Here is a 16,089-nt window from a genome sequence, read left to right on the forward strand (position 1 = left end):
GTGTAGAAACTGTTCAGGTTTTTGTGTCATCGTTTATTGAAAAATAAACATCCAACATTATTTATGATTCAAGAAGAATATACGCAATGCAAAAGTTATAAAAAAATATTATTAGAAAGGAGAAGAGTAATATCAAGATGGAATATATCTGTCTAGAAAGAAAACCGTCGACCCTTGCACTCTTTCTTCCTCTCTAACATAATGAGCCTAGAAAGAAAATAAAATAAAAAATATATCCAGTTATCACAGTCAACTCAATTGTAAACAACTTCTGACTAACCCAGTCTATACAACTATCAGGGCAATTCCAATGTAATAAATCTAAGGCAACTAAGGAAGTTGAGTATTTGCAAATGACAGAATATTTAATAAGGATAATAGAGAAATGAAAACTTAACATGCTTTAAGCATATATAAGTCTCTTGAAACCTTCAAATACAGAAACTGTTCCCATTTTTCTGTCATGAATTATTGAAAATAAACCTGCAACATTATTCACTCTTTAGGAAGGAAGAATATATGATGTGACCACAAATATATCCTTCTATGCAAAACAAACATACAGTAGCAACAACAACAAGAAGCCTTAGCTCACTAGATGGGGTTGGCTACATAGATTGCATAATGTCATTATGATCTATTAACAACTAAATCTTTGAATAAATTGTTAAACAAAAAGTCCCGAATAATTTCATTGAGTGTTTTCTTCATTCTTCCTCTATCCCTTTTCAAAGGATTCTATACTATTTGATCCACCGTTCTCACTAGTGCATCCAATAGACACAAAACAGACAAGCAAATAAACAAAAATATCATGGCAAAAAAAGAACAATAAGAAGATCAAGTTATGACACACCCGAAGCAAATCTCTCTCTAGCATAGAAGAAATTCAAATCATAAAATCTAATAAGATTGTAAGAAAAGAATAATCACTGAAATAAATTAGTCAGACAGTGTTTACAGCTCCCCTGTTAGTAAGGTAATCTGAAAAGAAAAGCTTACCCTTCATTACCTCAACAAAGACAAACGATAACGAAACATTAATGGAAGAATTGAAAATACTTCAAAGCATCTCATCTAATGGCAAGCATTTTCTTCGACCTGTGGTTTTGAAATTAACCTCAATAAGCTACAAAAATAAATATGTTAAAATGACCTCACTTCAACGGAACTTTAAATCCTCATCCAAGATCACCAAGAACTAACTCTAACATTAAGCACAACTGAATATGCAGTGTATGTTTATGCACTCTTTCTTTCCTGTACATGCGAGGACTGTTAACATAAGCAAAGAATGAGATGTGATTTAAAAAAATTTGGGTGAGACCAAAATGGAGAGGATGAAGGAACTTTAAGAGGGAACATTACAATGTAAATGCAAAATTTCAAATAATCTCCAGTGGTAATCACATAGATTTGATATGTAGAATGACACAACAGTACGAAAAGTCTAGTTGCAACTATAAGCCCTAGAATATATCAATAAAAAAGTTTGGGGGGCTGGGGGAGCTATATGAAAGTGAAGAACAATAAAGTAGATAAGAATCAACAAAGAGCCATAAATCAAGAAGTCTTGTAACCATACAATCAAGCTAACGCCACAAAAAGCTTCTCTAGCCATCATATTTTCTGAAAATAGCAAAATGTTTGAAAAATTCATGCAAGCATCATGCCATTTGTTCATTGCCGCTGAGAAAATTTCAAATTGAAGATCATCTAAGATGCAAGAATCCAAAGAAATTGGATGGAAGAGATAGAAAGTGAAGTTTGAGTTGTAGAAATGAAAGAAAGATATAGGAAAGACAAAGAAAAGTCTTGAGCTATAGAACTGAAGAAAAGGAGATGAAGAGGAGAGATTTGCATTTTTTTGATAAGGTTTGAATTCAAAACATTTATGATTTGGTAAAAACAAATGAGAAGAGGGCATTAAAGGCTAATGAGATTTTGTAAAGCATGAATTGACATCATAACAATTAACCATACAAATTTGAAAAAATAAACAAAACAAACAAAGGATACCCACCTTTAATACAAACAAGACACAATAAGCTGAAACATCACATGGCTTACTGTTTATAGCACAGATTGGTTCAGCTTACTGTTCCTAAAGCAAATTAGCCGCCGTGAAATTTAAGATATATATTGATATTGATGATTCTTGTACCTTAGATTGCCTTTGTAGTAATAAAAAAGAACAGTCCGTAATATAACTTGTATCATTTGTATTCCAATTCATTGCAACCTAATCAAAATAACTTCAAGAAAAATTATTTGTCCACTTCAATCTCTAAAAGAAATATATACAAAATTAATCATAAAATAAATAAGCATGTCAAACATGAATTTTACCAAGAAGCGTCTGCTATATTTAATGTTCAACTCCAGGCTTGAATTTTTCTATGCATACATATCTTCTCAGAGTCTCCTTGTTACCAAAAATCATTGCAGGAACATTTCCCATTAACAAAGTGATGAAAGCGATTAGCATCTCTAACAATAATCTCCCTCTTAACTATCTTTGATATGTATTTAGTAACAGTGTGACAATCAGCACAAACACGAAGGTTCTTTGTAATTCTAAGCAAGCTTCCGTATGGTGTGTTTAAAAGACCAAAAGCTATAGCCAATCTCTCACTATGTCCCCATAGCAACTTCACTTTCATTGGCTCATCCACATCGCGAAGAACACAACTTGTATCAGGCACATAACCATGAGCTTCAACCTCAACTCTCAAATTTTCTAATAACTCATAAATATCTGCCCATTTAGGATGTGAATCATCACCAGCAAAAAATGTGCATACCTGGTTTTCCACTTCAATCAAACTATAAGCAGGTGTTTTCTTCAAGCCCCTTGTCCTCATGAGGCTTCTTACATAATTTACAGATTCCCATCTTCTTGATTGGGCATATATATTTGATAACTTCACATAAATTCCACATTTCAAGTAGTCTGAAGATAGCAATCTGTCTGCTATTTCTATGCCCATATCAATGTTCTTGTGGGTTTGGCAACCACTAAGCAGAGCTTCAAGCACATCAGTGCTGGGTTCAAAAGGCATTTGTTTCACCAATGCCTCAGCTTCCTCCAGATGGCCAGCTCGACTAAGAAGATCCACAAGACAAGCATAGTGTTTTTCAGTAGGCTTAATGTTATGATCCCTTTCCATGCTATGAAATAAAGTCTTACCTTCTTCGATAAGTCCTGCGTGGCTACAAGCAGCTAGGAGAGAAACAAATGTAGCATGATTTGGCTTAAGGCCTTCCTTTATCATTCTATCATAGACACCAATAGCACGGAGTCCATGACCATGCATGCCATAACCCATGATCATAGAGTTACAAAATATTACATCTTTTAAATGGAATCCATGATTGAATAGTATCTCAGCTGAGATAAGTTTACCACATTTGACATACATATCAATCAAGGCTGACATATTAACCACATCAAATGCATAACCATGTCGGATTAAATGACAGTGGATGCTCATACCCTTCTTGAGAGATCCCATGTGGGCACAGCAATGTACAAGACTAACAAGAGTGACAGAATTTGCTGACACATTCTCTTCTTGCATCTGAATGAAAAATTTCAGGGCATCCTCTGCATAGCCATTTTGTGATAAACCCACCAGCATAGCTGTCCAAGTAATCACATTCCTTTGTTTCATTCTTCCAAAAACAGTAGTTGCCTGCTTTGCAGCACCACATTTAGCATACATGTCAACAATTGCAGAGGACAAAATTAGATTTGATTCAAATCCTTTTCTTATGACACAAGCATGGAGGATCTTTCCGCTCTCCAAGTTACATGTGTGGGAACAACCCTGAATAAGGCTCACCAAGGTTCCTGAATCAAATGAGGCACCACTAAGAACCATTCCATGAAAGAGCAAAAATGATTCATGTATCATACCATTTTGAACATATCCTGAAATCATGGCATTCCAAGAAACCAAATTTCTATCAGACATGCTATTGAAAACCCGACAAGCACTTTCAATGTCTTCCACATTACAATACATATCTAGCAATGCTGTAAGCACCAAAACATCCTCGCCCATCCCTAATGCAAGGATGCAACTATGAACACATCTTCCAAGCTTAAGAAGTCCACTTTCCCTACATGCCTTGAGTATGGTTACCATAGTTACTGGGCTTGGACGGATTTTATCACCTATCATATAGAAAAACATTCTGATTGCTTCCTTAGAGAGGCATTGCTGTACATAACCTCCGATAATTGAATTCCAGCAAACAACATCTCTTTCAGGCATTTGATCAAACACTTTTCTTGCTTCGTCCAGATTGCCAGATTTTACCAAAAAATTAATCATCGAACTGCCAAAATAAGGGTCTAAATGAAACCCCCTCGAAACAGCTATCCTATATATTTTCATACCCATTTCATTATCTATTAAGCCAGTGCAGCCCTTAAGTGCAAAATTGCATGTATAACTATCAATATCTATATTACGAGCGTCCATCAATTTGAATAGCTGGAGAGCCTCATTGTATTGCTGGTTTTCTGTGTACCCAGCAATCATGGCATTACAAAGAATGGTTTTTGGATGAGAAACATGATCAAACACTTGACGGGCATTGTTGAGAAGGCCCAAATCAGAATAGGCCTCAACAAGTTTGGATACCACAAATTGATCAGCAGATGCCGAGCTTGTAATAATCTGTGCGTGGACGGACTTGACATGGACACGGCTTTTTGAGATTCTCTTTAAGAGCGAACAGAAATTGCAGACCACGGGAAGAGATTGATTGAATGGGGCATCTTTAACAGAAGCAAAGCTTGAAAATGCAGAGGCTTGAATGAGCCTGCAGGTGACTCTGATGTGCAAATAAGATAAAAACATGAACTAAAGGAGAATAAAGCAGGAATGATGTTAGGTAATTTTTCTTCTGAATCCATCAATCATTCTCATAGAGAGGAGGATCCCTTCAAAACTTGAAACAGGGTGGATGAAGAAAGTAAAACAATGATGTCGTTATCTTCTCCTTCGATTGAATTAGCCGCTTCCTTCACAGGGTCTAATCAGTCCGTTTCTCACCAGATCACCTCTTTCAACTATTCCACCATAGCATCAAAAACACAGCATATTGGAAAGGAGAAAGACTCAAGCCACGCACTGGAAGAACATCAAGCACCAAAAAAAAAAAATGATTATCAAGGAGAAATCAGATCCATGTGTCCGCAGGCCGTAATTTGGACCAACCCGCCGGTTATACTGATTTTTAACAGAGTGATATTTTTCCAACCTAGCCCGTCCCATCATTTTTTTAAAAAAAAATTTTGTGCCTTTTGTTTTCTTCTAATAAAATTTATTTTAATTCTTAAACAACTAAAATAAAATATGTATATAGAAATTATCATAAATAAAATATGAAATCCAAAGTTCCAAACATTACAAAATACTACTATAAGCATACATGATACATTATCCTAAATGATTAAACATACATCCCAAATTAAAACATAACAAATCTAAATTAATAATAATATAAATACAATGTTACAAATCACTATCAAGTACTCAACCATGAGCCACCATTTAATGTTAATATAGTTCGAAGAATAATATGAAGATGTGAAATTATTTAGTTAAGTTTCATAAGTAGAATAACCTTCTTTTTGCTGAACTAACTTTGTCACAAATAAAATTCATAATACAAAGTAAAAGATATATTACATTATGGTAATTTTAAATAATAAGGATGAAATAAAAGACCAAAGGAGTAAACATAATTATATTTAAGGAAGGGGGGAAAAAAAGGGGCCAGCCTGCCAACCCACCCGTTGCGGGTTTAGTCTTGACGGTTACAGACTCAAAAGATCCATTTCAAAACGAGTCTGATTTTTATCAACCCAACTCCTCACTTCTTGGCGGGTTGAGCTCGCATATTACCGGCTCTACATGTTTTTAAATATATGCGCAGAAAAACTCGAGCCTTAATTGGTTCAACTAAGGGGGAGGGGAGGAGAGGTTAATTAAAAGAAGGGAAAAGGAGAACAAGGAGGTTATGGGTTTTGTTTGGTTAGAGGAGAGGAGAAGGGAGGGGAGATTTCTTGTTTGATTCATAAGAGGAGGGGAGGAGAGGTAATTATAAATTGACAAACATGTCCTTATCTTTGTATTTAGGCTACTTTGTTCTTTATTACAATATTTATAACAAAATTATTATTTTTTAATTCATCAATTAAAAAAAGGGAAAATGACAAGAAAATGACTGTTGAATTCTGAAATGACAAAATGGGCATGTAAATTACTGAAATGACAAAATAGGCATGGGGTATCAATATGGAATTTGGATAATTCGCCAAAAAGACTGAAATGCCTCAATTTTTTCAGGAATCAGAGGGCGGGATATTGTGCAACGGAACTAGAGTTTGGTTGGCGGTTCTCCACTCGGCGAAACTGCATAGACCATAGGATTCTCCGAACTCTCACATTGCACTCAGCGAAACTGCATCACATTGCCATGGTTGAGGAACTGTGAACGAGGAATGTGAATAGCGTCCGGCTTCTTCGTCTTTTCCGTGGGTCGCAGTGAGAAGCAATAAACTAGTGAGAAGCTTCAATCTTCAGAAGGGAGAGGGGGTGGCTAGAGAGAGAGATTCCGAGGGAGAGCACCTGTAAGGTCGTCACCGGTTGAGGAAGAAGTCGATATTCGTTCCGACCACAGTAAGCCACCTAAATCTCTCCGTCTTGTGCTTATCTGATTGGAGTGTTTTGATTTGGGGAAAACGGTGAATGTTGGTTGTAAAGGGGGAAGCAATGGTAAAGGCTTAAAATGGAATGTAAAGGTAGATTAGATTAAAAGTCGGTGCTTCTGTGTGTGACGGAATTACAGAAGTTGCTTGCTTGCTCTGATTCATATAACTCAGTCCATGTTTGACGAGATATCTCTCTGATTGTTGTTGTCTGATTGTTGTGTTGCTGTAATGTTGGAAGGCATAATATACGTGTGTGTTTATGATTGCTACACTACTTTTTAGAAGCCCATAAATTGAGACCACTGTCGCACATGAGCCAGTGGATGCTTCCTGTTTCTGCCCCCTTGTTTGGTCTGTTCGTGTAATGGACATTGCACATTTTTAGCATTGTGTATGGGACTAAAATGAGTTCAACTATATCCCCATATTGGTTATGCAAATTTAACATTGTAAAATAAATTGAAAGGGGTGACTCTTCGTGGGTAGAACTCTGTTTTGAAGATATAGCTACCTAATGGGCATAACCTCAGTCATTTAGCGGTGCAATTTACCTGGGGATGAACATGCATATTCATTTCAGTATGTACCAAGTGAGAATAACCTTTGTGGCCTTCTTATGTATTGCTATTATTTACTTGGTTATCTGTGGCACTGTGTAGTAGTAATTTCCATAATATAAGTTACTTGAAGATGCAAATTTTGTAACATTTCATCGAGAAAGAATCACTTTTGATGCATATTCATTTATTTTTTAATCTGTTGGTCTGAGGATTGAAGAGGTAGAGATTAATCTGCTGGTTTGAGGATTGAAGAGGTAGAGGTCGCTGAAGTGCTGAGAAGCATCAATCGCATTGCTATCATGGAGGAGGTTGGCGAAGTAACTGTGACTGTGACAAACGGTAATATGCAGTTGTAATAGGAATTAAGTGGTTGAGTTATATAGGTTTGGTAAGATTAGATTGTTTTTAGTTTGTTGTTAAAGTGTATTATGTCGTTAGTCTCTATTTTCTGCTCTGTTCTGTGAAGTGAGAAAGAAGCAATAACATTCATTACGTGATCAGCAAATTTAGTTATCTAAGTAGTAAATAGTCGAGGTTCATTTTGTGGCTAAATAACAACACCTATAATGTGAATGACTACACTGGAAATGGTAATGACAACTTTTTTGAAATGTAAAGAAAGTTGAGCTGTTCAACTGACCAGATTTAGTTATTTATGCTTGTTGTAGAAGGAGGGCCAAGTGAAGAAGTGAAGAATGGCTACATGTTGTTTAGATGAGAATTTCTTAAGGGCAGGGAGAAGTTTAAGAATATGTCTGAACAAGTGAAAAAGGCATTAAAGGCATGGAAGCAGTTGACACCAGAGGAGCAGAAGAAATACAATGATAGGGTGAAGCAATCAAGAAAGAAAGGGATGAAGAAGAAGAGGAAGAAAAAAGTGGCTTTTAGCACTCGTTGCTTGGTTCGGCAATTTAAGTCATTAGTGGACTTCATAAAAGATGATGAAGATTTGAAAGTGAGGGTACAAAATTTAGGCTTTGGCCATTTACTTGACATTGGATGTGAGAGACTCCCTCGTGACCTCATAGTATGTGTTCTCCGAGCATATGATCCGCCTACCCATCAATTTCTAATAAGAGGGATAATAAAGGAAATAGAAGCAAATGATGTTGCAAACTTGTTGGGTGTACCCCACACAGGGGAGAAGGTAAAAATGGACGTATGTGATGATGATGAGACATACCAGAGGTTGAAGGAGGAATTTGGTAAAGTCCCTTATACGAAGATACTCAATGACATTAAATCTGGGCAGAAGAAAGATGAGTTTGAGTTCTTGTTTATGCTGTACACTTGGGAGTTTTTTAACTCCTACTTCACAAACAACTGTGAGTGACAAGCTAATAAGAGTCATGTGCTGTACCATGAAGGGATTTCACCAATTTGATTGGGCCACGTACATTGTGAAGCACTTGTGGAAAGAGATGGGAGATTATGTGAAAGTGTACACAAAAGCAAAGAAAGACGAAGATGAAGATGAAGGAAGCTGCAATGTGGGAGGATGCATCTACCTCCTGTTGGTATGTATTTCTGACTTATGCTTCTAAGTTATTGTTTTCTTTATTTGTGGAATTGGCAAGTTAATGATTTACTGTTGTAGTTATATTTTGCTGAGCACTTCCCACTATCCAAAACTGTTGAGAGAGGGTCCCTAAATGCCATTCAATTCTGGACTGATGAGAGGATAAGGAAGCTGGAAAAGAAGGAGAGGGAAAGCAAGAGGGGTTTACTGTATAAGGGCAAGGGAAGTATGGATAGAAGTGGGAAGGATGAAGGAAAACGCAGAAGTGTGGGTCATTTACAACTGGTATGTGCTTTCGTTACTAATTTTCATTCTCATTAGCAAATAATCTCATGAAAAAAGTGTTTACTCATTTTAAATTGTTTGCTGCAGGAGTTATAGAAGTTGCACGGACGATTGATGGCTCAGATCGAATTAAGCACTAAGAGGCTTATAAGTGCAATGGAAGATGAGCTAGATAAGGTGCAAATAAGGATAGAGGAAAATAATGTGACCACAGATGATAAGGACCCTATTGACGTCCCAGATGATGATAAGGGAGATGATGATGCATTTGGCGATGAGGACCCCCATGATTATGATGGACATGAGTCTGATCACGAAGGTGATGATAGAGATGAGTTCCACGGGGGAGATGATCAGGGAGACGATGATGCAACTGGCTCAGATAGGGGTGATGACATCGGTGTTGCAGCAGAAGGTGCAGACAAAGAAATTATGGAGTCTCCCCTGCCCTTTTCCCCCATGGACAAGGGATGTCAACTCCGGAGGTCGCAAAGGGAGATGAAATCCGCTATCAATTCTCCATGGATTTTGACAAAGCCAATTAAGAGGCGAAAGAGGCCCATGGATGACAAGGACTGGTTTTATGACATAGTTTCCCGTATGTGTTCAAGCAAGGAGGGTGACATGTATGTACATATCCACTATCCACGTAATCATATTCATTACAATTTTGTGCTAATTGACTACATGCATAATGATATTGACAACATATTTTTAGGCCTTTGGTGAAAATCTCTGATGAAGATATCACTCGGGATCAGCCAATGACACTTGGTGGAATTGAGAAAATAGGTAACCGGGTAAGTAGAATATTTGTGATGAGGTCATTTAATTGTTTAGTAGATGCTGTGTTTTGGGTTCATAAAAACAATCATCTCTTTGCGTACAGCTGATGTCAACTGTGTGCAAGACTCTAATGGCTGATATGGAGAAGGAAGGGCAGGTGAAGCGGCACATTTTTATGCTGATTTTATGGTAAGCTTGCTGAGATGTTAGTTTTTTGTCGATTGATGTTGATAAATGACTAAAATGTTCATGTTTTAGGCAATAATGGCAGCTAACCCAAAGCTGTGGGATGCTACAAAACGGAAGAAACAATTTTTACCTGAAAATGTAGGCTACAACATAGGAGAATGTGATTTGATCTTTGGACCCACACTTATTGGCGCTCACTAGTTTTGTGTTGTGCTTGAGCCTAGCACAATGAATTTCTATGTGCTGGACTCAATGAAGCCAAATTTAGAGGGTAAGAAGAAGAGCAAGAAGAAGGGTGTAATTATTGATGACATGACGACCGTGGTCACTGAATGTGTAAGGATAATGCAACTCATCTTCTATGATTGACATTTCATTTACCTTTTATTTACAATTGCGTAATGATATTGTGCAGAGGAATAGATTTTATGACATTATTGAGATAGTTAAGCCTAATGCCACTGGGAAGAAGAAAATGAGTGATATCATTTGGGCTCCTGTTCCGCAACAAAACAATTTGTGAGTGGTTTATGTTGTTGATATTATTACGTCTCAAAGTAGCCCAATGTGTTATTTTCATTCTTTTACTTCGTTGGGATGTTTTGATGTGCAGGCGAGACTGCGGCGTTCATGTATTAATATGGTTGAGTAAATGGAAGCCTAGTGAGATACTTCACTATACGGATGAACAAGTGGCTGAATTCCGACGAAACCTTATGTGGTGGCTAGTGAATCATGAGCTTAATTCAAGACGTGATGAAGCATTAAGCTTGCTTTCATCAACCCAAGCCACCACATTGACCAAAAGACGGCATCTGTGATAGGAGACATTATGTAGATTAGGCATATAGTACTTGTAAAAGGAGTGTTAGTTTGAAGTCTTAATATTTGACTTATGGTTGGAGGTACTAAGTGGCTGCCAGTTGTTGGCCTAATTGCAATCCTTTTTGGGATAATTTGAGTAAAAAAGTTATGGTATTTACAACATGCCATGTAACTTCCATGATGATAATCACAAGTTGATTATTTGTGCCCCAAATTACATCCACTTGGACCCAGGTTCACTACACAAGTAATAGGATTAACAACTTTCGGATTGAGAATTGCAACCTCTGTAATGATAGTTACCACATCGCTGTTGTCATTTGCATCTAAAGTCTTTCAAGCCCAAATCACGTTTTTTGAATCCATTTTCGCTACCCCAGTAATGATAATGACAATGTTCGTACTGATAATTGCAACCTGTGTAATGATAGTTACAATCTTCTTATTGCCTTTTTCAACTCTGCATGTTCATACCCAATTAACACTTTTTTAACGGAAATCCACTAGCCCGGTAATGATAATCACAACATTTGTAATGAACATTGCAACTTTTTTAATGATTGTTACCACCTCGCTATTGCTTTTTACAACTGCATTTTCATCCCCACATATAAATTGTCACAGAATTTCACAACTTGGGTAATGAAAATCACAACATTGTTAAGGAAAATTGCAACTATAGTAATGACATTTACCACTATGGTTTCCCCATTTGCATCCCCATGTTCAGGAAATTGTCCCATTTCTGGTTCCTTTAAGTCAAACCCACGCATCAAATTGTTCAGGAAATTTTACTACCCCCGTAATGATAATGACAACATTGAAAATGTTAATTGCAACTTCAGTAACAAAATTTACCAGTCTGCTTTTCCCATTTCTGGTTCCCTTAACTCAAATCCACGCATCAAATTGTTCAAGAAATTTTATTACCCCTGTAATGATAATGACAACATTGGAAATGTTAATTGCAACTTCAGTAATGAGATTTACCAGTCTGCTTTTCCTATTTCCGGTTCCCTGAACTCAAACCCACGCATCAAATTGTTCATGAAATTTTACTACCCCTGTAATGATAATGATAACATTGTAAATGTTAATTGCAACTTCAGTAACAAAATAGCATTTGTGTTGACAAAATAGCATAGAAGTACACCAGAAGAGCATCATAGGATGTCTACATTAACATTCAGACTTTACTACATGTGTAATGCAATTTAGTACTGAAGTGACAATATTTACCAAAAACCAGTAGGCCCATCACAGAAGCTACATAAATGATATCCAAATGACAAGTTAACATTAGGATTAACCCACCGCCTAATGTTTTCTTGTCATTCAGATTATAGAACATCTCCTACCCAGTTAATATCATTAACAAAAAAGATAGCCTACCTATCAACCCTTCTCCCAAAAAAATTAAAAAGGGTTCAAGAGTCATTCCATTCCTATAACAAAAAAATTACCCCTATTGGTATTGACATGAAACCTTAAGTTGGGCTTGGATTCTTGCATGTTCTTCTTGTGTGGCCAACTTGCTGGCATGCACTACAATGGTACACCTTCTTGTTTTGAAACAGTGACTCTTGCCTATTTATCCTAGGCCTTCCAGGTGGTCGACTAGTCAAAGGTGGTGCCAAAAACACTTGACTTGCTATATCTTGCAGCCGATAGTTATTAGGATTTGGCATGTCGATTGTCACCACTGGAGTCATCATCCTACCATAAATCTTTTGTTGGGACGTAATCTTGTAGCATTCTTGAACAAAATCATACACATTACAATTCAAGGCCTTGATAGCTACACATGCATGTGGGCATGGGATGCCTGACATTTACCAAGCTGCACAGCTACATTCACCTTTTTCAAGATCAACATTAATGGCTCCTTTTGCTGTATAGACACACACCCTACCCCTTCCGTAAGAAACACTTAACATCTGTGCAGATCTCACTACATTTTCCATCAATGTTACATTTGTATTTGGGCCTACACCATTCTTCCATTTGCTCATTGTCATGCTTGCTACATACATCTTCTTGGCTACTTTTTCACGATGCTCATGTATAAGTTGGGCAACATTATATCTTCTCTCCTTCAGCTTCCATGCATTGAATGACTCCGTAAGGTTTGTTGTTATGTTGTCCCATCGTTTAAAAGGGAACTTGCTTAAAGCCCACTTGTGAATATCACCATGATTGACAAGCCATTCAAATAATTGGGAATTGAAATGTCTCATGTTATCCATTGCTTGATCAAACTCTGTGTCAAGCCTTGCATATGTAATGGCATCTAGGAAATGTAGTCCATCCTCCCTTGTGTTGCCACTTGTCTTCCTTTTTCCTCTATTTAACTTGATCATTTGTGTACTGAATTCTCCTTAACATGTCTATAACAGTACGCATGTCGCTCACCTCCGAATATTGCTTGCACAGCACCTATAATTACATTGTGTCGGTCTGAAATGATTGTTAATTGCATTGACCCAACTATCTCCTTAATCATATGTAAGAACCATGTCCAATCCTCAAGCGTCTCTCCCTTCACAATCGCAATGGCAAAAGGTAATAATTCGTTGTCCGCATCATAAGCCGACGCTGAAAGTAGTGTCCCCTTATACGGTCCACTTAAATGACTTCCATCAATATACAGTACATGTCTAGCACCTGCAATAAAACCCTCTATACAACACCCATAGGCTATGAATACACGCTCAAATCTGTTGTTCCTTGCAGCCACCCATTTTGCCACTATTTTGTCATCGGTTTCCTTCAGCCGGTCACATATCCATGGAATAAGCATGTAAGTTTGATCAGGTCTGCCATGTATGTCCTCCAACGCTTTTTCCTTGGCCCTGTATGCTTGGTTGTATGTCAACTTCACACCATAATCTCTTTCCAATCTCTTTTTTATATCATTTGGACGCGTGTCTATATGATCCCTAACCTCTTCGATTATAATTGATGATGTCAAGCTAGCTGATCCACCATGTGTCACGTGAAGATTGTCTTGGGCATTATGAACATGCTCATTTTTGAATGTCGTTACATGTAAAAATGCTGGAGTACTCTTTCCAGCTGCTCTCGCACTGATCCTCCATGGACAACCTTCAACATTGCATTTGACATACATATGGGCATTAGAATTCTTCACATATTTATACTCAAATTTGTTTGCAATGCTGAATTTGTGTAGTTTCTTCTTGAGATCATTCGCATCTGGAAAATTCTGCCTCAATCCTAACAATACTGTCTTCCATTTCAGGGAATTCATTCCTGGCAAAGGAGTTGGTGCACTCTCTTCTGCATATGGCAGGCTAAGAACATTTTCAGCTGTTATGTAATTCACACATTCGACAGCATCCTCAATCATTGGCTTATCATTTTGCTGTGACAGTCCCGACAGTTTTGACATGCTGCATGTATAATTACAACATTTGTTATGATATTAACAACAACATTATCGCAAGTAACAACTTCCATAATCCGAAACTTGTGACTTACCTGTTTCGATCAGCCACTTCTTCCTCCATATTCTCATTACCTTTAGCTGCTACGTAAACATGTGCATTACTATCATTATACTCAAATAGGTTGTCAACTTCATCATCATCAATAAGATCTATTAATATCATATCATTCAAGCCTAATGTGTATTTAATGTCGCAACCATTACTATCCACACCAAACCATTCTCCTATCATAACCCTCAAATCTTCAAGCCTTATACCCTCCTTGATCACTCTTACCCTGACCGTTCCACCATAGTACTTAACTTCGCCATCACCATTTTCTGCAAACTTCCCACCCACATGAAAGTAACAAGCAAGACGCTTTGAAGATGTTGACCCAATGTTAGATGTCATCAAAGCTACCTAACTTGCACCAGAGAAGCATAAATCAATATTTTAGTTCCCCAATAATCAATTTCATTTATCAGGATTTCGAAACTTTTCTTACGATTTCACAAAAAATGCAACACCCAAAAAACGCGCACACACACTTGCTGCATTGACAACTTAAATATGGGATTTCACAATTCCAATAATGAATTTGACAACACTGACCACCTCATACTTACTGTTAGCCCTCAAACTTCATGCCCACGTTATCAGTTCCCACCATTTTTCTATTTTTGATGTATCACTCTCTCATCCTGGTCAGATTCTTCATTTAAACCATCTACACTCATAAACCCATCCCCATTAGACCATGTACCAGTAAACCGACTTGAAAACCCAAACCCATCATTAAGCTCCACTTTCTTACGTAATACCCACGTTCAACCCCTCTCTCACTACAAACCAGGTTGCCCACAAAGCAATTCCACCGTAATAAGATTTGTAGAATGGTGAAAGTTGGAGGAGTATATAAGAGCATTTTAGGGGAAATTTTCCTTACCTTTTTCATCTTCTCAGCGTTCGACTCTGCTCCACCTCCGTTTTCAGCTTCTGATCTCTCCCTCTTGTTACGTGTCATGTCTTTGTTCTTCATGAGTTCAGACTGATTTAGGGGTATTTCAGTCTTTTTGGCGAATTATCTAAATTCCAGATTGATACCTCATGCCCATTTTGTCATTTCAGTAATTTACATGCCCATTTTGTCATTTCAGAATTCAACAGTCATTTTCTTGTCATTTTCCCTTAAAAAAAAACAATTATCTCACTTACATGTGATAAAAAAATTATGATAAGACTAAAAAAAATTCAGAAATATGGTAAAAAGTTTAACATTCTATCTCGTTAATTTTATAATTATAATACACACGCATGTGTGTTAATATATATATATATGATATGTATATATTATATAATTATAATACATACACGCTATGATATGTATATATTAATATATATACATGTTTGCAACCCATATGAGATTATAATACACACACACATACACACACCATGATATATAATTATAATACACACATGTTATGATATGTATATATTATATAATTATAATACATCGCCCTCTATCAATGTATACTTATCATATTATATTAAGAAAAAAATTACTGTCATGATAGAAATGTTATATTATCATTATCAAATATCATTAGTTCATTACGTAATTGGCAACATTAATGTCACCTAACATCAAAAATCCCCAAACGGTTAGTAGACTAAATATTTCCTAAGTCATTTATAATAGGCAATATCAAGATCACCTAACATCAAAAGTCACTAAATGGTTCA

At 36.8% G+C, this 16,089-nt stretch overlaps 4 protein-coding genes across 4 annotated transcripts; 2 read left to right on the forward strand and 2 right to left on the reverse strand.

Annotated features, from left to right (window-relative positions):
• Window positions 1-2,388: 2,388 nt before the first annotated feature.
• On the reverse strand, window positions 2,389-5,142 carry LOC114737687 (pentatricopeptide repeat-containing protein At3g12770-like). Its single transcript, XM_028925642.1, has one exon. The coding sequence runs from the start codon at window positions 4,869-4,871 to the stop codon at window positions 2,430-2,432; it is 2,442 nt and encodes an 813-aa protein (XP_028781475.1). The 5' UTR covers window positions 4,872-5,142; the 3' UTR covers window positions 2,389-2,429.
• A 3,443-nt stretch (window positions 5,143-8,585) lies between these two features.
• LOC114737689 (uncharacterized) lies at window positions 8,586-9,190 on the forward strand. Its single transcript, XM_028925645.1, has 3 exons — window positions 8,586-8,807; window positions 8,888-9,094; window positions 9,182-9,190. The coding sequence occupies exons 1-3, from the start codon at window positions 8,640-8,642 to the stop codon at window positions 9,188-9,190; spliced, it is 384 nt and encodes a 127-aa protein (XP_028781478.1). The 5' UTR covers window positions 8,586-8,639.
• Window positions 9,191-9,208: 18 nt separating this feature from the next.
• LOC114737690 (uncharacterized) lies at window positions 9,209-9,823 on the forward strand. The gene has a single exon (XM_028925646.1). The coding sequence runs from the start codon at window positions 9,209-9,211 to the stop codon at window positions 9,821-9,823; it is 615 nt and encodes a 204-aa protein (XP_028781479.1).
• Window positions 9,824-13,250: 3,427 nt separating this feature from the next.
• Window positions 13,251-15,370, reverse strand: LOC114737691 (uncharacterized). The gene is made up of 3 exons (XM_028925647.1): window positions 15,293-15,370; window positions 14,396-14,766; window positions 13,251-14,307 (listed from the first exon to the last, which is right to left on the reverse strand). The coding sequence occupies exons 1-3, from the start codon at window positions 15,368-15,370 to the stop codon at window positions 13,251-13,253; spliced, it is 1,506 nt and encodes a 501-aa protein (XP_028781480.1).
• Window positions 15,371-16,089: the final 719 nt, after the last annotated feature.

This window comes from Neltuma alba, unplaced genomic scaffold (assembly GCF_004799145.2).
Source record: "Neltuma alba isolate B1F8T4 unplaced genomic scaffold, ASM479914v2 tig00013479_pilon, whole genome shotgun sequence".
In the NCBI taxonomy this organism is placed as follows: Eukaryota; Viridiplantae; Streptophyta; class Magnoliopsida; order Fabales; family Fabaceae; genus Neltuma; species Neltuma alba.